Source organism: Theobroma cacao, chromosome 10 (genome assembly GCF_000208745.1).
Source record: "Theobroma cacao cultivar B97-61/B2 chromosome 10, Criollo_cocoa_genome_V2, whole genome shotgun sequence".
Taxonomy (NCBI): Eukaryota; Viridiplantae; Streptophyta; class Magnoliopsida; order Malvales; family Malvaceae; genus Theobroma; species Theobroma cacao.
The window spans coordinates 4,366,929-4,382,104 of NC_030859.1; the positions used below are offsets into that span (position 1 = coordinate 4,366,929).

General features: G+C 36.6%; 3 protein-coding genes across 3 annotated transcripts; all 3 read left to right on the forward strand.

The window, feature by feature from the left end:
* On the forward strand, positions 202-5,477 carry LOC18586444 (coiled-coil domain-containing protein 12). The gene is made up of 4 exons (XM_007009839.2): positions 202-434; positions 3,534-3,666; positions 3,750-3,864; positions 5,104-5,477. Exons 1-4 carry the CDS (start codon positions 283-285, stop codon positions 5,157-5,159), a joined length of 456 nt encoding a protein of 151 aa, XP_007009901.2. The 5' UTR covers positions 202-282; the 3' UTR covers positions 5,160-5,477.
* On the forward strand, positions 529-3,624 carry LOC108663823 (protein ROOT PRIMORDIUM DEFECTIVE 1-like). Its single transcript, XM_018129587.1, has 2 exons — positions 529-2,450; positions 3,534-3,624. Exon 1 carries the CDS (start codon positions 1,169-1,171, stop codon positions 2,408-2,410), a length of 1,242 nt encoding a protein of 413 aa, XP_017985076.1. The 5' UTR covers positions 529-1,168; the 3' UTR covers positions 2,411-2,450; positions 3,534-3,624.
* LOC18586445 lies at positions 5,882-6,956 on the forward strand. Its single transcript, XM_007009841.2, has one exon. It carries the CDS (start codon positions 6,012-6,014, stop codon positions 6,894-6,896), a length of 885 nt encoding a protein of 294 aa, XP_007009903.2. The 5' UTR covers positions 5,882-6,011; the 3' UTR covers positions 6,897-6,956.

Here is a 15,176-nt window from a genome sequence, read left to right on the forward strand (position 1 = left end):
AAAAACAGGTTGAATCAAAAGCCATTCCAGACTTGAATTTGGATTATTACAGTTCACAAAATAAATGTGTTAAACATTGGCTTGGTGTAATTTACACAAAAAGAAAACACTCCAGGAAAATTGGGTGACATAGGCACCGAGTCACTTTTGTGCTTGGGCTTGTTTAAAAGGCCTATAAGAACTGACGCACTTAAATTATATTCAAAAACATAAATCCAACTCATTCCAAAGCCCTCCTTCTTCTTATTCTTATTCAACAGTGAACTCGGCGAGCTCTCTTTGATGGCTACCGAAGAGGAATCGATAGAACAAGCAGCTGCGTCACGTCGAGAGAGGCTTAGAGCTCTTAAAGCAGCTCAGGAACTGTTAAGCACCCCAGATGAAGATTCTGCTCAAGCTGCTGAAGACAAAACAAATGAAACTGACGAAGAAAAGTAAGTTAAAAAGCTTCCTATTTTGTTTAATTTCCATCCCAGGATTTATTTATTTTTTAGCATAAAGGTAATATGAATTAGGCTTTAGTAATTGGGTTTTCTTTATCTTGTGAAGATATGGATGTTTAAGACTATGGGTACAGGAATACTATGAATCCTAGTTAAAATACCAGTAAAATACCAGATTTTTTTAATCTGATGTCCTCTGATGAATGGTGCGTTTGGCAACTGTATCTTCAGCCTCCACCAAACGACACCGTTTCTTTCACTCTGTTTTCTTCACAGCCCCACCCTCATCCTTTTCAATCCAGCAACACAGATCTAAACCTGCCACCGTTCAAATCGCCTTGCCACGCCTTAGCCGACGTCGTATTCTACTGCCACACTCCTGCCACACCCCGAATGCCCCCAAATCCCTAAATCTGAGAGCTTTCTAGTCTAAAGAACAAAGCATGAAACCAGTCTATGGTTTCTTTAAAGAGTTTTCATCCTAGGTTTCGTCTTTGATTTTATTTTTTTATTTTTCTTGTGGTGCTAGGTTTCTAGGTTTTCTCTATCGCGGCTTTTGCTAGGTTTTTTCCTGAAAACCCTCCCCCTCCGAAGAAATTTCTGGGCTCCCCATCAACAGAGAGAGCAGAAAGCTGCCCTCAAGGTTGCTGGGAGGTGGCAGCGCACTCGTTTCTGCATATGTTTCGCCAACGAATTTGAAAAATCTCTCGAACAACCCAAAACCCATGTTTTTCCGCAACTCAAACTCAAAATCCCACTTTAAAAGACTAATCTTTTCTTCCAATTTTTCAACCTTTTCCCTTTTTATTCATCAAAAACCTCCTTTTAGATACACCCAAAATCACAACTATGTGAATGTGTACATGAAATGGAAGAAAGATCCGTTCTTTGACTCAATAGTGCACATCCATAAATCCATAGAGCTTAAACCAATTATTCAACTCAAAAACTTCGTTGCTAAAGACCCCAGTGGTTGCATCCCCATCTCTGCTGTATCAAAAAGAGGCTTAGAATTTGATATTTCCATTAAGGTTGCTAGGTTCCTAAGGCAATACCCTTCAGTTTTTGAGGAGTTTAGAGGTCCTGAATACAATTTGCCTTGGTTTAGGTTGACCCCAGAAGCTGCTGAGATTGATGGAGAGGAGAAAAGGGTATTTGATGAATGCAAGGAGGATTTGAAGGATAGGTTGAAAAGGTTTATTTTAATGAGTAAAGATAAGGTTTTGCCTTTGAAGATTATTAAAGGAATGGAATGGTATTTGGGGTTGCCTGAAGGGTTTTTGGAGGATTCAAAAGGAAATCTTGATGAGTCTTTTAGGTTTATGGACATGGAAGATGGGTTAAAAGGATTGGCTGTTGAGAGTGAGGGGGAAAAAGTATTGTCTACAATGCAAAGAAATGCGATGAAAAATGGAGTGTATTTTGGTGGGACGATGGAAGGAATTGAGTTTCCAATTTTTCCATCAAAGGGTTTAAGGTTAAGGAGGAAGATCGAAGGTTGGTTAAATGAGTTTCAAAAACTTCCTTATGTTTCACCTTATGAGGATTTTTCACATTTAGATCCTAATAGTGATGTAGCTGAGAAGAGAGTTGTAGGGATTCTTCACGAGTTGTTGAGTTTGTTTGTCGAACACTCAGCACAAAGGAAGAAGCTTTTGTGTCTTAAGAAATATTTGGGGTTGCCACAGAAAGTCCATAAAGCATTTGAAAGGCATCCTCATATGTTTTATTTATCTTTTAAGGACAAGACCTGTACTGCAATTCTTAAGGAGGCATATTGTGGTAAGTCTGGTATAGAGAGGCATCCATTGTTGGGAGTGAGGAAGAAATACATTCGATTGGTAAAAGAATCAGGTAGGATTTTGAAGTATAGAAAGACTAATAATCGGTTTATTAAGCAAGAAAAGTTGGAGAAGGATTTGGATTTGGATTCAGAGTCAGATGACAGAACAGAGCTTCCTTTGTAAATGGGGTGATCATGTTACATTGCAAGCAGCTGCAGATACGGTATGGTCAACTACCAAACCTTTCTATTTCTAACATGATTTAACTTTAGCTCTTTTAGGCATACTGTATGCTGCTTACTACCTTCGCACTGACATTGCAATCATTAACACATATAATATCGTTGGTTCTTTTTTTATTCCATAGAATTTCCAGCATGAACTTTCCACGTAAATTTCCATCCAAAGATTTTGTGTTTTTTAGTGCAAATATAATATGTGTTATAGAATAACAACTCGGTTTATCATGGGTTTCATTTTCTCTTGAAAATATGGATGTTTTAGATTATTGGAAGGGGCCAGCAAGAAAGTACAGTAAAAATTAATTGAATGTTACTTTCTTAAATTCAATACAAACCTACCGGGCATATAGAAACAAAATAATTTCCATTGGAGTTTTTGCTTTCTTCTTTTGGCCTTTTGGGCAAAATAAATCACTAACACTAAATTTAGGAATTGCATGGGAAAATGGAATGAGAGGTAAAGGAGGAAGAGTGGGGAAGAGGGGAAAAGAGAGGCCAAGGCCTTATTTGGATTATTTGAAAAGATTAAGGGAACAAAAGAAAGGATGTGCTATGTAGCCCTCATTCTGTTAAGGAGTGGAAAGGTATGGGGGAGCTATAACTTGTTAGGTCTTTTTACAACTATATCTTTTTGTTGGTCTTGTATGGTAGGAAGGATGGAAAGGTTGAAGGATACAAAAAGTTTTAGGCCTATGAGGTAGAATTTTGTATAACAACCTTTGGATTGAAAAATCTTCCTTTCTTTCACCTTTCTATATTCTCTCTCTCTGATCATCTCAATTTGGGGAAATTGAACAAATTGGGGTTTGGACGGTTTTGTCGGAATAAATGTAACCCTTGTTATCCATTCCCCTCCCTTAGAAATTCTCCAAACAAGGTAAAGCACCATTCCTCCTTGGTTTTCTCCCTTTTCCATCTAGTCCCTTGGATCCAAAGAAAGTGGGGAACTTTTTGTAGTTTACTGGTTTGAAAATGAGTTGCAAATACACCATGTATGTTTGGCTAAATGTCTTCTTGCAGCTCTTTCATGTACACCTTCCTTGCTTGTCTTTTTTGTTCGACAGTAATCGCAGCATGAAGTTTCGAAATTATGTACCTCATGATATACAGCTGCAGGAGGGTAAAGTTGCTCCCCCAGTGCTGCCAAAGTTTGAAGATCCTGTTGAAGTAGCACCTCCACCATCAGAAGACAAAGAGGTGCTTGTTTATCCTCAATATCTCATATAACTGAGCAAGAGTTTTTCTTCAAGTTTGTTCTAATTGTGGGTCAAATGGTATAGGATCCCTTTGTCAACATTGCTCCCAAGAAACCAAACTGGGATCTGCGAAGAGACGTGCAGAAGAAGCTTGATAAGCTTGAAAGGCGCACACAGAAGGCAATATACATACTTATGGGTAAGTAATATTGTGTCAAACAACTTCTGCTAATATGCTGATGAGTCAGATTGGCTGTCAAATTTTTTCGGAATTTTAGATGTAAACCATAATAACTAGTATCTGGTTCCCAATCGGCTTTAAAGAGGTAACCTCAATGCACATTTGCCATATGCTTTTTATTAACTATAGAACTGGAAAAGTCTAGATTGGTTATCAGGTTTGATCAGACTTAAAGTATACAGCAACTTCAGGTTAGCAACAAAAATTTTGAATGTGAACTAGAATTGTAAGTAAAAATACATAGAAAGTCCTACTCAGGTAGGATTATAAAAACTAAACATTTAGCTTATCTGGTGGTTAAGGTTTTCACTGAATAGTGATGAAGCAGCTTACAACAAATTAAAGACGAAGAAAGGGTGCCTCAGAATGTCACAAGCAAACCCTGTAAAAATAAGATAACACATAAATAAAGCAGGGGAAGAAAAGAATCAAGAAGTTAACTGCTGCACTTTAATATAATACACACGGTAATTTAGATGCTTTAGCTTGTAGGTCTCCCAATAGAAGCTGCCAATTATTATGCCTGTGAAACTTACCTGTGGAATCAAAATCTGTTGTCTAAATTTTTTTTTAAGGCCCTGTATGCACTTTGTTATAATTCTTGATCCTTTGGATGACACGATGATTGTTGCATTTGCATGTTGAATTATGCTCGCTTTTAAGCTTTGGACAAGGTTGCAACTAATTTTAAGCATGAGGTAAAAAATTAATGCTATGTTTGCATGTCACCTTCTTCCTGCTGGGATTGGTGATTTATCAAAATGTATGGCTTCAGCTAGAAGTTCCTATGCATTTGAAGTTATTATTCACTATGTAACATATTTGAAGTTATTATTCACTATGTAACATAATCCTGTTTTAAGTATCAATGGTTTTAGGTCATAGTCAAAACATTGTATTGTGCTTGATGTGAACATGAATGCTGTTTGTCCATGGTTATTAGGTTTCTAAATGTTCATATACATATAGAAGAGAGTTTCCATCAAAAAGGAAAAAAGAAAAGAGGAGAGTTGATGTTTTTGCCTTCTTTCATAAATTTATTAGTTTTCACATGTAACATCCACTTTCTGCAGTGGATGCTCTAATAAATGCTTCTGTATCTTTACTGGTGCGAAATGACTATGATCATAAAGCTGTCTACTGGTTGTGTTTCATGTGGAAATCTGTTTGATTGGTGTCAATTTTTGTGCCACGCAGAGCAACAAGAACAGGAAAAACAGTTGGCTGAAGGTGGAAATAACATTGAAGACTAGAATTAGATCTGAAGTCAAAGATTTGTTGAACCACTCTGATCATAAACTACTGAGAAATGGCGATCTGTTGGAGCAGCTGAATGAAATACTTGTAGGAAAACAATATGTTATTCAATAGTGAATTAGCCAACAGGAAAATGCTTGAATCTTTTTGAGACTGAAATATGATTCTATTGTCAGTACCTGAGATGCTTCATCTACACCTAGTTGCATAATCTGAAGGTGCTAAGTGCTTTGGTTCACCAGAATTATGATTAGCACAAGTCAAACTCCAAATGGTGTTTGAGTTGCTTTTCAATTACACTACAATTGCCAGAATCCATCTTTGTTATATCTGCTGTTATATTTTAGTCATAGCATAATTTTCTAGGGGAAGATTAGATTCCTGGGTGAGGATCTTGGACTGCTATTAATGAACAAAACGGCCTACCAAAAATTATTGCCCTCCCCAAATACCCCAATCCAGAGAAACATTATAGAAGTTGTACAGAAGAGTGGTCTTCAGTTGGCGACATTACAGAAACCTATATTAATTACCAAATCTACAATTTTGAAATAATTTGGATGCTAAATGTGTAATTAATTCTTAAATATATATTTGAAAAATAATCCTAGAAAATATTTACGTTAGCTAAATTGCAAGCTCTAGTAAACCCAACTCCAAAGTAGAGAAGGAAAAGAAAATACTAATACAAATAGGAAATCCACCTTTCAAAAAGTAATAAAAATACAAATAGGAAACCCAAATCCTACTCCAAGTAGAGGATTTAAAGTATAAAACAATGGACCAGCAATGTTTTCTTTCACTTTCTCAATCTAAATTTCTACTCTACCTTTCATCCCAAGGTACCAATGGCGCTCTGCAATTCAAGCCATCACTACAGGATTTACGTTTCTGCACAGCCAAACAATGTTTACAAAGATGATCAATCTTTGGGATTTCCTCTGATCACGTTCAAGTGCAACATCAAGATGAGTTACATATCAGATCAACGGGACAAATCCATTCAAATCCATATTCAAGGCCACGATTCTTGGCACGAATTTGAGCATAATCCAGCCAATGAGCTGACAAGGGATTTTATATCTAATATGCTTGCCAACACCAGGATAATCCCATTCTCGTTGAGAAATTTGCATTGGAAAAAACGGGTTTATGACAAAGAATCTGTCCCCTTAATGTCAACAGATGGTGTTATAACCTCCATGTTGGATGTTTGTCATAACATGGTCCGTGAATCAAGACGCCAGAAAATGTTTCTACTTGTGTTTATCAAGAAAGAAGTGATTGTGCCCCACGCTGAATATCTGGCAATGCTCAAGGCGAAGCAAGCAGAAGAAATTCTTCACCAGGTTGAAGATATGGTTCGGTTGCAGGCTCAAGGCTGGAGCTTCCAACAAGCAGATTGGGAAAACATGGGTAACGTTATAAGACAAGCGGGACTCGGTAATTCGATAAGGAACGCTTTGGATTTAGCCAGGGAACGTGCTATATGGGAGTCGAGTGAACAACAAGTGGTTAGGTTGGTGCCTGCAGCAGCAACATCGGTTCAAGTCTTGAAAAAGGTGACCTGTGGTTCAGAAGAGAAGTGTTCAGTGTGTTTGGAGGAGATGTTAACTGGTTCTCAAGTTACTCAGATGCCTTGCTCCCACGTGTTCCATGGAGATTGCATTGTTCAGTGGTTGAAGACAAGTCATATGTGTCCGGTGTGCCGGTTCAAGTTGCCAACAACATAGTTTGTTTTTTTCTCTTCTGAATGTTTAAAATTTGTTTCTATATTGACATTAGAAGGTATCCTTTTCCTGATGTTTTTCAAAATTTTGCACTAATTTGACACATATAGTGCAAAATTTTAAGCTTTTATCTATACTTTGTGGAAGTAAAACACGAGAATTGTTTTTTATCTGGATGTCTTTTGAAGAATGATATGTTTTGCTAGTCACCTCAGCGTCTCTGAGTGTTATGATCTGCTGCGCCACAGGCTGACCACTCCTTAAATTTTAGGTTATTTCTCTTTTGTTCAAACTCTTGTCAACATAGGTATAGCAACGATTAGGGTTACAATGGTATAACTATACTTTCGTTTAATTTCATCAATGTTCTGGACTTGGTAACAAACAATTTCTTTGGTTTTAATCAATGAGAAAGTCCATTCTGCTTTTAAAAAAACATTAACCATTAGCATGTCATCAAAACGCATATCAGGGGCAGTGCCTTCAACAAAAGCTGTTAGAAAAAAGAGGAAGAGAAATCTGAATTTTAAGCATGAGGTCAAAAATGAATGCCATGTTTGCATGTCACCTTCCTCTCGCCTGGATTGGTGATTTATCAAAGTGTATGACTTAACTATGTAACATAACCCTGTTTTAAGTATCAATGGTTTCAGGTCATAGTCAAAACATTGTATTGTGGTTGATGTGAACATGAATGTTGCTAGCCCATGGTTATCAGGTTTCTAAATATTCATGTACATATAGAAGGAGAGTTTCCATCAAAAATGGAAAAAGGAAAAAAAAGGAGAGTGGGTGCTTTTGCTTTCTTCAAAAATTTATTAGTTTTAATGTTCACTTTTTGTAGTGGATGCTTTAATAAATGCCTTGTTGGTTAGTCTTTTTACTTTGTCATTTATGAGCTCTTAGTCAACAGGAAGAAGATATCTTTACCATTATTTTAGGAAGAAGTTACAGATTGTTGGTTGATTTATGCCCATTTTATTGTTTTCTTGTTACATGTACAGCCTTTATATAGGCTAGCTTTTGGTAAATAAAGCATGTTCAAAACTCATTCTTATCCTTTCTTTGTCTTATCTAATCTGCTCTTTATTTTTTTACGTTCCTTGCTTATTTGTTTTCTTTTCTTTGGTATCAGAGCCAAGTTTTAAAAGTGTTGTCGAAAAGATTCTCTGCAACCGTTAATGTTCTACACACTTTCTTTTATGGCTTTTAAGAATTTCGTCCAAGCCTCCATTCCACGTTTTGACGGTCATTATGTCCAGTGGAGTATGTTGATGGATAACTTTATGAGATCAAAAGAATACTGGCAAGTAGTTTCAGAAGGTATACCACGATTGGCAATAGGAGCAGCATAAGCACAAAAGGTAAAAGTAAAGGCATTGAAATTGAAAGATCTAAAGGCTAAAAATTATCTGTTTTAGACCATAGATCGTTCAATCTTGGAGACAATACTTTGCAAAGATACTTCCAAGCACATATGGGACTCAATGAAGATGAAGTACCAAGGTTCTGCCAAAACCAAAAAGTAGTAACTTCAGGCACTTCAAATTGAGTTTGAAACCTTGAGGATGAAGCCAGGTGAGACAATTACACAATACTTCTCAAGAGTAATGGCCATTGTTAACAAGATGAGGGTGCATGGTGATGCATCAGAAGATGTGGTCATTGTAGAGAAGATTTTGAGATCATTGACACCAAAGTATAACTTTGTTGTATGTTTCATAGAAGAGTCACATGGTATTGACGAACTATCTTTAGATGAGTTACAATGCTCGTTGCTGGTTCATGAGCAGAAGCTGATCCAACCAGACCAAATGGAGCAAGCTTTTCAAGTCTCCACTCAAGCAAGCAGGTATGACAAGAGCAAAAAAAAAAAAGGAAAGGATACAGGAGTGTGCAAATAGATAATAATGCTCAAAGAAAGGAAAAAGGTTAAGGAAGATCTGCTCAAACTAGTCACAAAGGAGGAACAGGAAGCAAGGCACATGTTGAGAGCTACAGGTGTCATAAATTGGCCATTATAAGTCAGAATGCAAAACAAATATGTCAAAAAGCAAAGGAGAATCATCCAATTTTGCATAATAGGAAGAGGAGATATCTTTGTTGAAAGTATGTCAAACAAAGGAGGAAACTGCCAAGGGCTTGTGGTACTTAGACACGGGGTGTAGTAATCATATGAGTGGTTAAAAATAAGTTTTTTCAAGTTTGGACGAAACTTTCAAAGGCAACGTGAAATTTGGAGATAACATAAAAGTTTCAATCATGGAGAAATGTTAGGTCAGAATTAGAACAAAAAAGAATTCAATTCAAACAATCTCTAATGTACTTTTTGTACCAAACTTAAAGGCCAACTTATTGAGCATTGGACAACTACAGGACAAAGTCTATGAAGTGATTATCAAGGATGGTACGTGCAAAATTCAAAACAAAAAACTTGGACTGATAGCATAAGTAAATATGACTGCTAATAGAATGTTTCAATTTAATCTTTATTATATTAAGCAGTCATGTTTTACAGCTCAATTGAGGGATATAGCTTGGTTGTGGCATTTTAGATATGGCCACTTGAATTTTGGAGGACTGAAAACCTTCTAACAGAAGAACATGGTGACTAGTCTTTCAACTTTTCAAATTCTTTCTAGCATTTGTGAAGGTTGTGTCATTGGGAAGTAGCACAAGGAATCCTTTCCAAAAGGAAGGACACAAGGAGCAAAAGAAATATTAGAGATTATCCACTCAAATATATGTGGACCTATCACTCCTGCTTCAAATGGTAGAAAAAGGTACTTTGCAACCTTTATAGATGATCACAGTAGAAAAACTTGGGTGTACTTTCTTGCAGAAAAATCAGAAGTATTTGAAACTTTCAACAAATTTAAAGCAATTGCAGAAAATGAAGTAGGAAGGACAATTTAGGTGCTACGCATAAATAGAGGTGGAGAGTATGACTCACAAGATTTTTCAAAATTTTGTGGGTTACATGGTATAAAGAGACAGAAAACAGCAGCTTACACTCCACAACAAAATGGAGTGAGTAAGAGAAAGAACTGAACAATTATGACCATGGTGAGAAGCTTGATGATAAGGAGCAAAGTGCCAAAGAAATTTTAGCCCGAAACAACAAATTGGAGTGTGCGCATTCTGAATAGAAGTCTAACATTGGCTACGTAAAGCATGACACTTGAAAAAGCATGGAGTAGAAGAAAACCTGATGTAAGTTATTTCAAAAGTTTTTGTTGCGTTGGTTATGCACATGTACTAGATGAAAAAAAGGAGAAAATTGAATGACAAAGGAAAGAAGTGTGTGTTTCTTGGCATAGCAGATTGTACAAAAGCTTATAAACTCTATAATCCCACTACAAAGAAGATTGTAATTAGTAGGGATGTGGTCTTTGATGAAACAGAGTTATGGCAGTGGGATGAAGGTGGAGCAAAGCAACATATATCTACAAATCTCAATGATGAAGAGTAGACCAATGGTGAAGGAAAACAACATGATATAGAGTAAGCTAAGGAGGTTGAAACTGCTAGTCAAAGCACAAGTACCCTTGACTAGAGAGTTCAAAGGCAAAGAAGGAGGCTTGCTTAGATGGAGGATTATGAGGTAATTGGAGTTAGTCAAACAGATGCAACTTTGACTCATTTTTGCTTGTTTGTAGAATATGATCCAATTACCTTCGAGGAAGCTATCAAGAAACCAAAATGGTAGAAGGCAATGAATGAAGATATATTAGCCATTAAAAGGGGTAACACTTGGGAACTGACAACATTGCCAAAAGGTCAAAAAAATATTAGAATGAAATGGGTGTTTAAGACAAAGTTGAAGGAAAATGGAGAGACAGACAAACACAAAGCCAGACTTGTAACAAAAAAGGTACAAACAGAAGTATAATGTTGACTATGAGGAAGTGTTTGCACCTGGTGTGAAGCATGGTACAATCAGAATGATTTTGAGATTGGTAGCTCAAAACCAATGGCCGATATATTAGCTTGGTGTAAAGTCAGCATTTATACATGGAGAGCTACAAGAAGAAGTATATGTTGATCAACCTTTTGGCTATACTAGAACTGGTGAAGAACACAAGGTGTATAGACTGAAGAAGGCATTAAATGGACTGAAACAAGCACCTAGAGCTTGGTTCAGCCACATAGATGCCTATTTTGCAAGAGAAGGCTTTCATAAATGCCCATATGAGCATATTCTCTACATCAGGTTTTTTTTTTATAAAATAGGGTCTAACTACCCTATTCAAGTTTATTAATTACGAAATAAAAAGTACAAAAGAGTGAGACATAAACCGTACCTCCAAGTTACATGATTGTAAGAAAGTTTTGAAGAAATACTTAGAGTAGGGAAATCCATTTTACATGTATAATTTTTAATGCTACAGTAAAACAGATATTTCCTACTATTACATTGAGACAATATACTAAAATCAAGTTTAGAATAGAAAATGTAAGTAGGAAAACACCTAGAATGGAGCGTTTCATTTTATGACCATAATTTTTACTATCATCATAAACTTGAAACACTACCATGTTACAACAATCAGTGTTAATAAAATTGACTTTAGAAGCAACTACCATGGGTTCCAAAATGACTAGAAATACCTATCGCGTTCCCAACTAGTTGCAAAATTCACCGAGATGGCGTCTTCATCCGAGGCCTCATCATTTTCCCCATATCCACGGCTCTATCTGAGGCTAGACTTAGTATTTTATCTATTGAAACTTCAGTATTTGAATGTCTCCTAAGCTGTACCCGAGGATGGACTTCAATTTCTGAAAAATTTGTTTTGGAGACAAAAGGAATAGAAGGAACATCACTTAGTTCTTTATTGTACATGCACTTACCCGAGGCAGACTCCAAATTTGGTGGATTTTCAGCATATGCTTCCATTCTGTCACTTGGGCGTGCTACTGTTAAAACAGACTTGTTATTGTTAGTGGTTTGAGTTGCACTCTTTTCAGTATTTGGGCTGTGTTCTCTACTGCCTTCCAACATGTCCACAGGCCCAGTCTGACCCCCCTCTTCTGCCCTTTGTTGGTCGTCCCCTTGTGGGACAACTGCTGTCCAATTTGGTGGCATATAAAAATGAATTTTTGAATTCTCACTTGCACCTTCTTACGTCGATTTGAGTACACCCGTCCATTCCTCTGCAGGTGCTGTCCGTTCCCTGTCCCTCTCACCCCTAATTTTTTTCTTTTTAATATTTTTTTTGCCCCGCTTACCCTGCACGTTGAGGAATAAAGCTGCATGCTTTTCTATATTCTCTACATCAGGTTTGATAAAGGTAATATTCTCATTGTTTGTCTATATGTGAATGACTTAATTTTTACTAGAAGCAATGAGATTATGTTTGACAAGTTTAAAGAATCTATGATGAAGGAGTTTGACATGACTGATTTGGGAAGATTGCATTACTTCCTTGGGCTTGAGGTAGTTCAATTAGATAGTGGAATTTTTGTTTCTTAGAAAAAGTATGTGTGGGAAATGTTAGTTAAGTTTCAGATGGAGAAATGTATTCCAGTTCTCACACTAGCTGATCCTAGCATAAAGTTAGACAAGGATCTAAAAGGGAAAGATGTTGATGGAACTTACTACAAACAGATAGTAAGAAGTCTGATCATTAGGTATGCAGTTAGCCTTATCATTAGGTACATGCACAAACCTAAACAATCTCATCTTTTAGTAGCTAAACGAATTCTGAGGTATTTGCAGGGCACAACCAGCCATGGTTTGTTGTACAAGAAAGGGGAAAATTCAATGTTGATAGGGTTTACAGACAGGGATTATGCAGGAGATAGAGATGATAGGAAGAGCACCACTGGATTTGTGTTCAAGTTGGAATCAAATGCTATATCATGGTCATCCAAGAAGCAGCCTATAGTAACTCTGTCCACTACAGAAGCAAAGTTTGTTGCAGCAACAGCTTGTGCATGTCAATCTATCTGGCTTAAGAAGTTGCTGAAAGAAATTTATTGCAAGCAAACAGAAGCTACTCCAATATATTGTGACAATAGCTCAGCTATCAAATTGTCAAAAAATCCAGTGTTCCTTAGGAGAAGCAAACATATAGATGTAAGGTATCATTTCTTAAGAGACCTTACACGTGATGGTATAATTGATGTGGTTTACTGCAAAAGTGAAGACCAAGCAGCAGATATTTTCACCAAGCCTTGAAAAAGGAGAGTTTTCTCAAGTTCGGAGACATGCTTGGTATCTATTCATCAGAAGAATTTAAAGCCCTGTAAACTGTGTTAGAAACATCAGTTTAAGGGAGGCATTGTTGGTCAGTCTTTTTACTCTGTCATTTAGGAACTTCGAGTCAATAGGAGGAAGATATTTTTTTACCATTATTTTAGAAAGAAGTTACAAACTGTTAGCTGATTTTATGCCCATTTTATTGTTTTCTTGTTAAGGTACAGCTTGTATATAGGCTAGCTTTTGGTAAATAAAGTATGTTCATCCTTTCTTTGTCTTGTCTAATTTGCTCCCTATTTTTTTTTACGTTCCTTCCTTATTTATTTTCTTTTATGCCACTGTATCTTTACTGGTGCGGAATGACTGTATATTAACCAAATTTTATGTTTAAAGGACCCTTTTGAAGTTTAAAGGACACATGATGTTCATATATTTTGTTTCAATAGAAATAGCTCAATCAGCTATAATCCGAGATAAAGCTTCTAAAGTGACAAAATTTAATAATAAATGTTTAGCAGAAGTCAAACCCCAAATGGTGTTTGAGTTACTTTTCAATTACATTACAATTGCCAGAATCCATCTTTGTTATATCTGTTGTTCTATTTTGGTCATAGCATAATTTTCTAGTCCAAGATTAGGTTCCTGGATGAGGAACTTGGACTGCTATTAATAAACAAAAAAGCCTACCAAAAATAATTGCCCTCCCCAAATACCCCAATCTAGAGAAACATTATAGAAGTTGTACAGAAGAAGGGTCTCTAGTTGGCAACATTAATCGTAGAAACTTAAATTAATTACCAAATCTATAATTTTAATATAATTTGGATACTAAATCTGTAAGTAATCCTTAAAAATATATTTTTTTTTGTGAAAAATAGTGCTTAAAAATTTTTACTCGAACCAAATTGCAAGTTCAAATAAAGCCAACTCCAAAGTAGAGAAGGAAAAGAAAATACTAATACAAATAGGAAATCCACCTTTCAAAAATTAATAATAATAAAAATAGGAAACCCAAATCCTACTCTAAGAAGAAGATTAATACTACAAAACAAGGGACCCGCAATGCTCTCTTTCACATTCTCAATCTAAATTTCTACTCTACCTTTCATCCCAAGGTACCGATGGCGCACTGCAATTCAAGCCATCGCTACAGGATTTACGTTTCTACACAGCCAAACAATGTTTACCAGGATGATCAATCTTTGGAATCTCCTCTGATCACATTCAAGTGCAACATCAAGATGAGTTACATATCAGACAAACCAGACAAATCCATTCAAAGCTATATTCAAGGCCACGATTCATGGCATGATTTTGAGCATCATCCAGCCAATGAGCTGACAAGGGATTTTATATCTAATATGCTTGCCAACACCAGAATAATCCCATTCTCGTTGAGAAATTTGTATTGGAAAAACCAGGTTTATGACCAAGAATCAGTCCCTTTAATGTCAACAGATGGTGTTATAACCTCCATGTTGGATGTTTGTGATAGCATGGTCAGTGAATCAAGACGTAAGAAATTTTTTCTGCTTGTCTTTATTAAGAAGGAAGTGATTATGCCCCATGATGAATATCTGGCAATGCTCAAGGCGAAGCAAGCAGAAGAAATTCTTCACCAGCTTGAAGATATGGTTCGGTTGCAGGCTCAAGGTTGGAGGTTCAGACAAGCAGATTGGGAAAACATGGCTAACGTTATAAGACAAGCGGGACTTGGTAATTCGATAAGGATCGCTTTGGATTTAGTGAGGGAACGTGCTACAAGGGAGTCGAGCGAACAACAAGTGGTTAGGTTGGTGCCTGCAGCTGCAACCTCGGTTCAAGCCTTGGAAAAAGTGACCTGTCATTCAGAAGAGAAGTGTTCAGTGTGCTTGGAAGAGATGTTAACTGGTTCTCAAGTTACCAAAATGCCTTGCTCCCATTTGTTTCATGGAGATTGCATTATTCAATGGCTGAAGACAAGTCATATATGTCCTGTGTGTCGGTTTAAGTTGCCAACAACATAGTTTTTAATGTACTTTTTATTAATCAATTTGTTCCATCTAATCACATTTGGTTTTAGCTAGTTTATTTTTCTT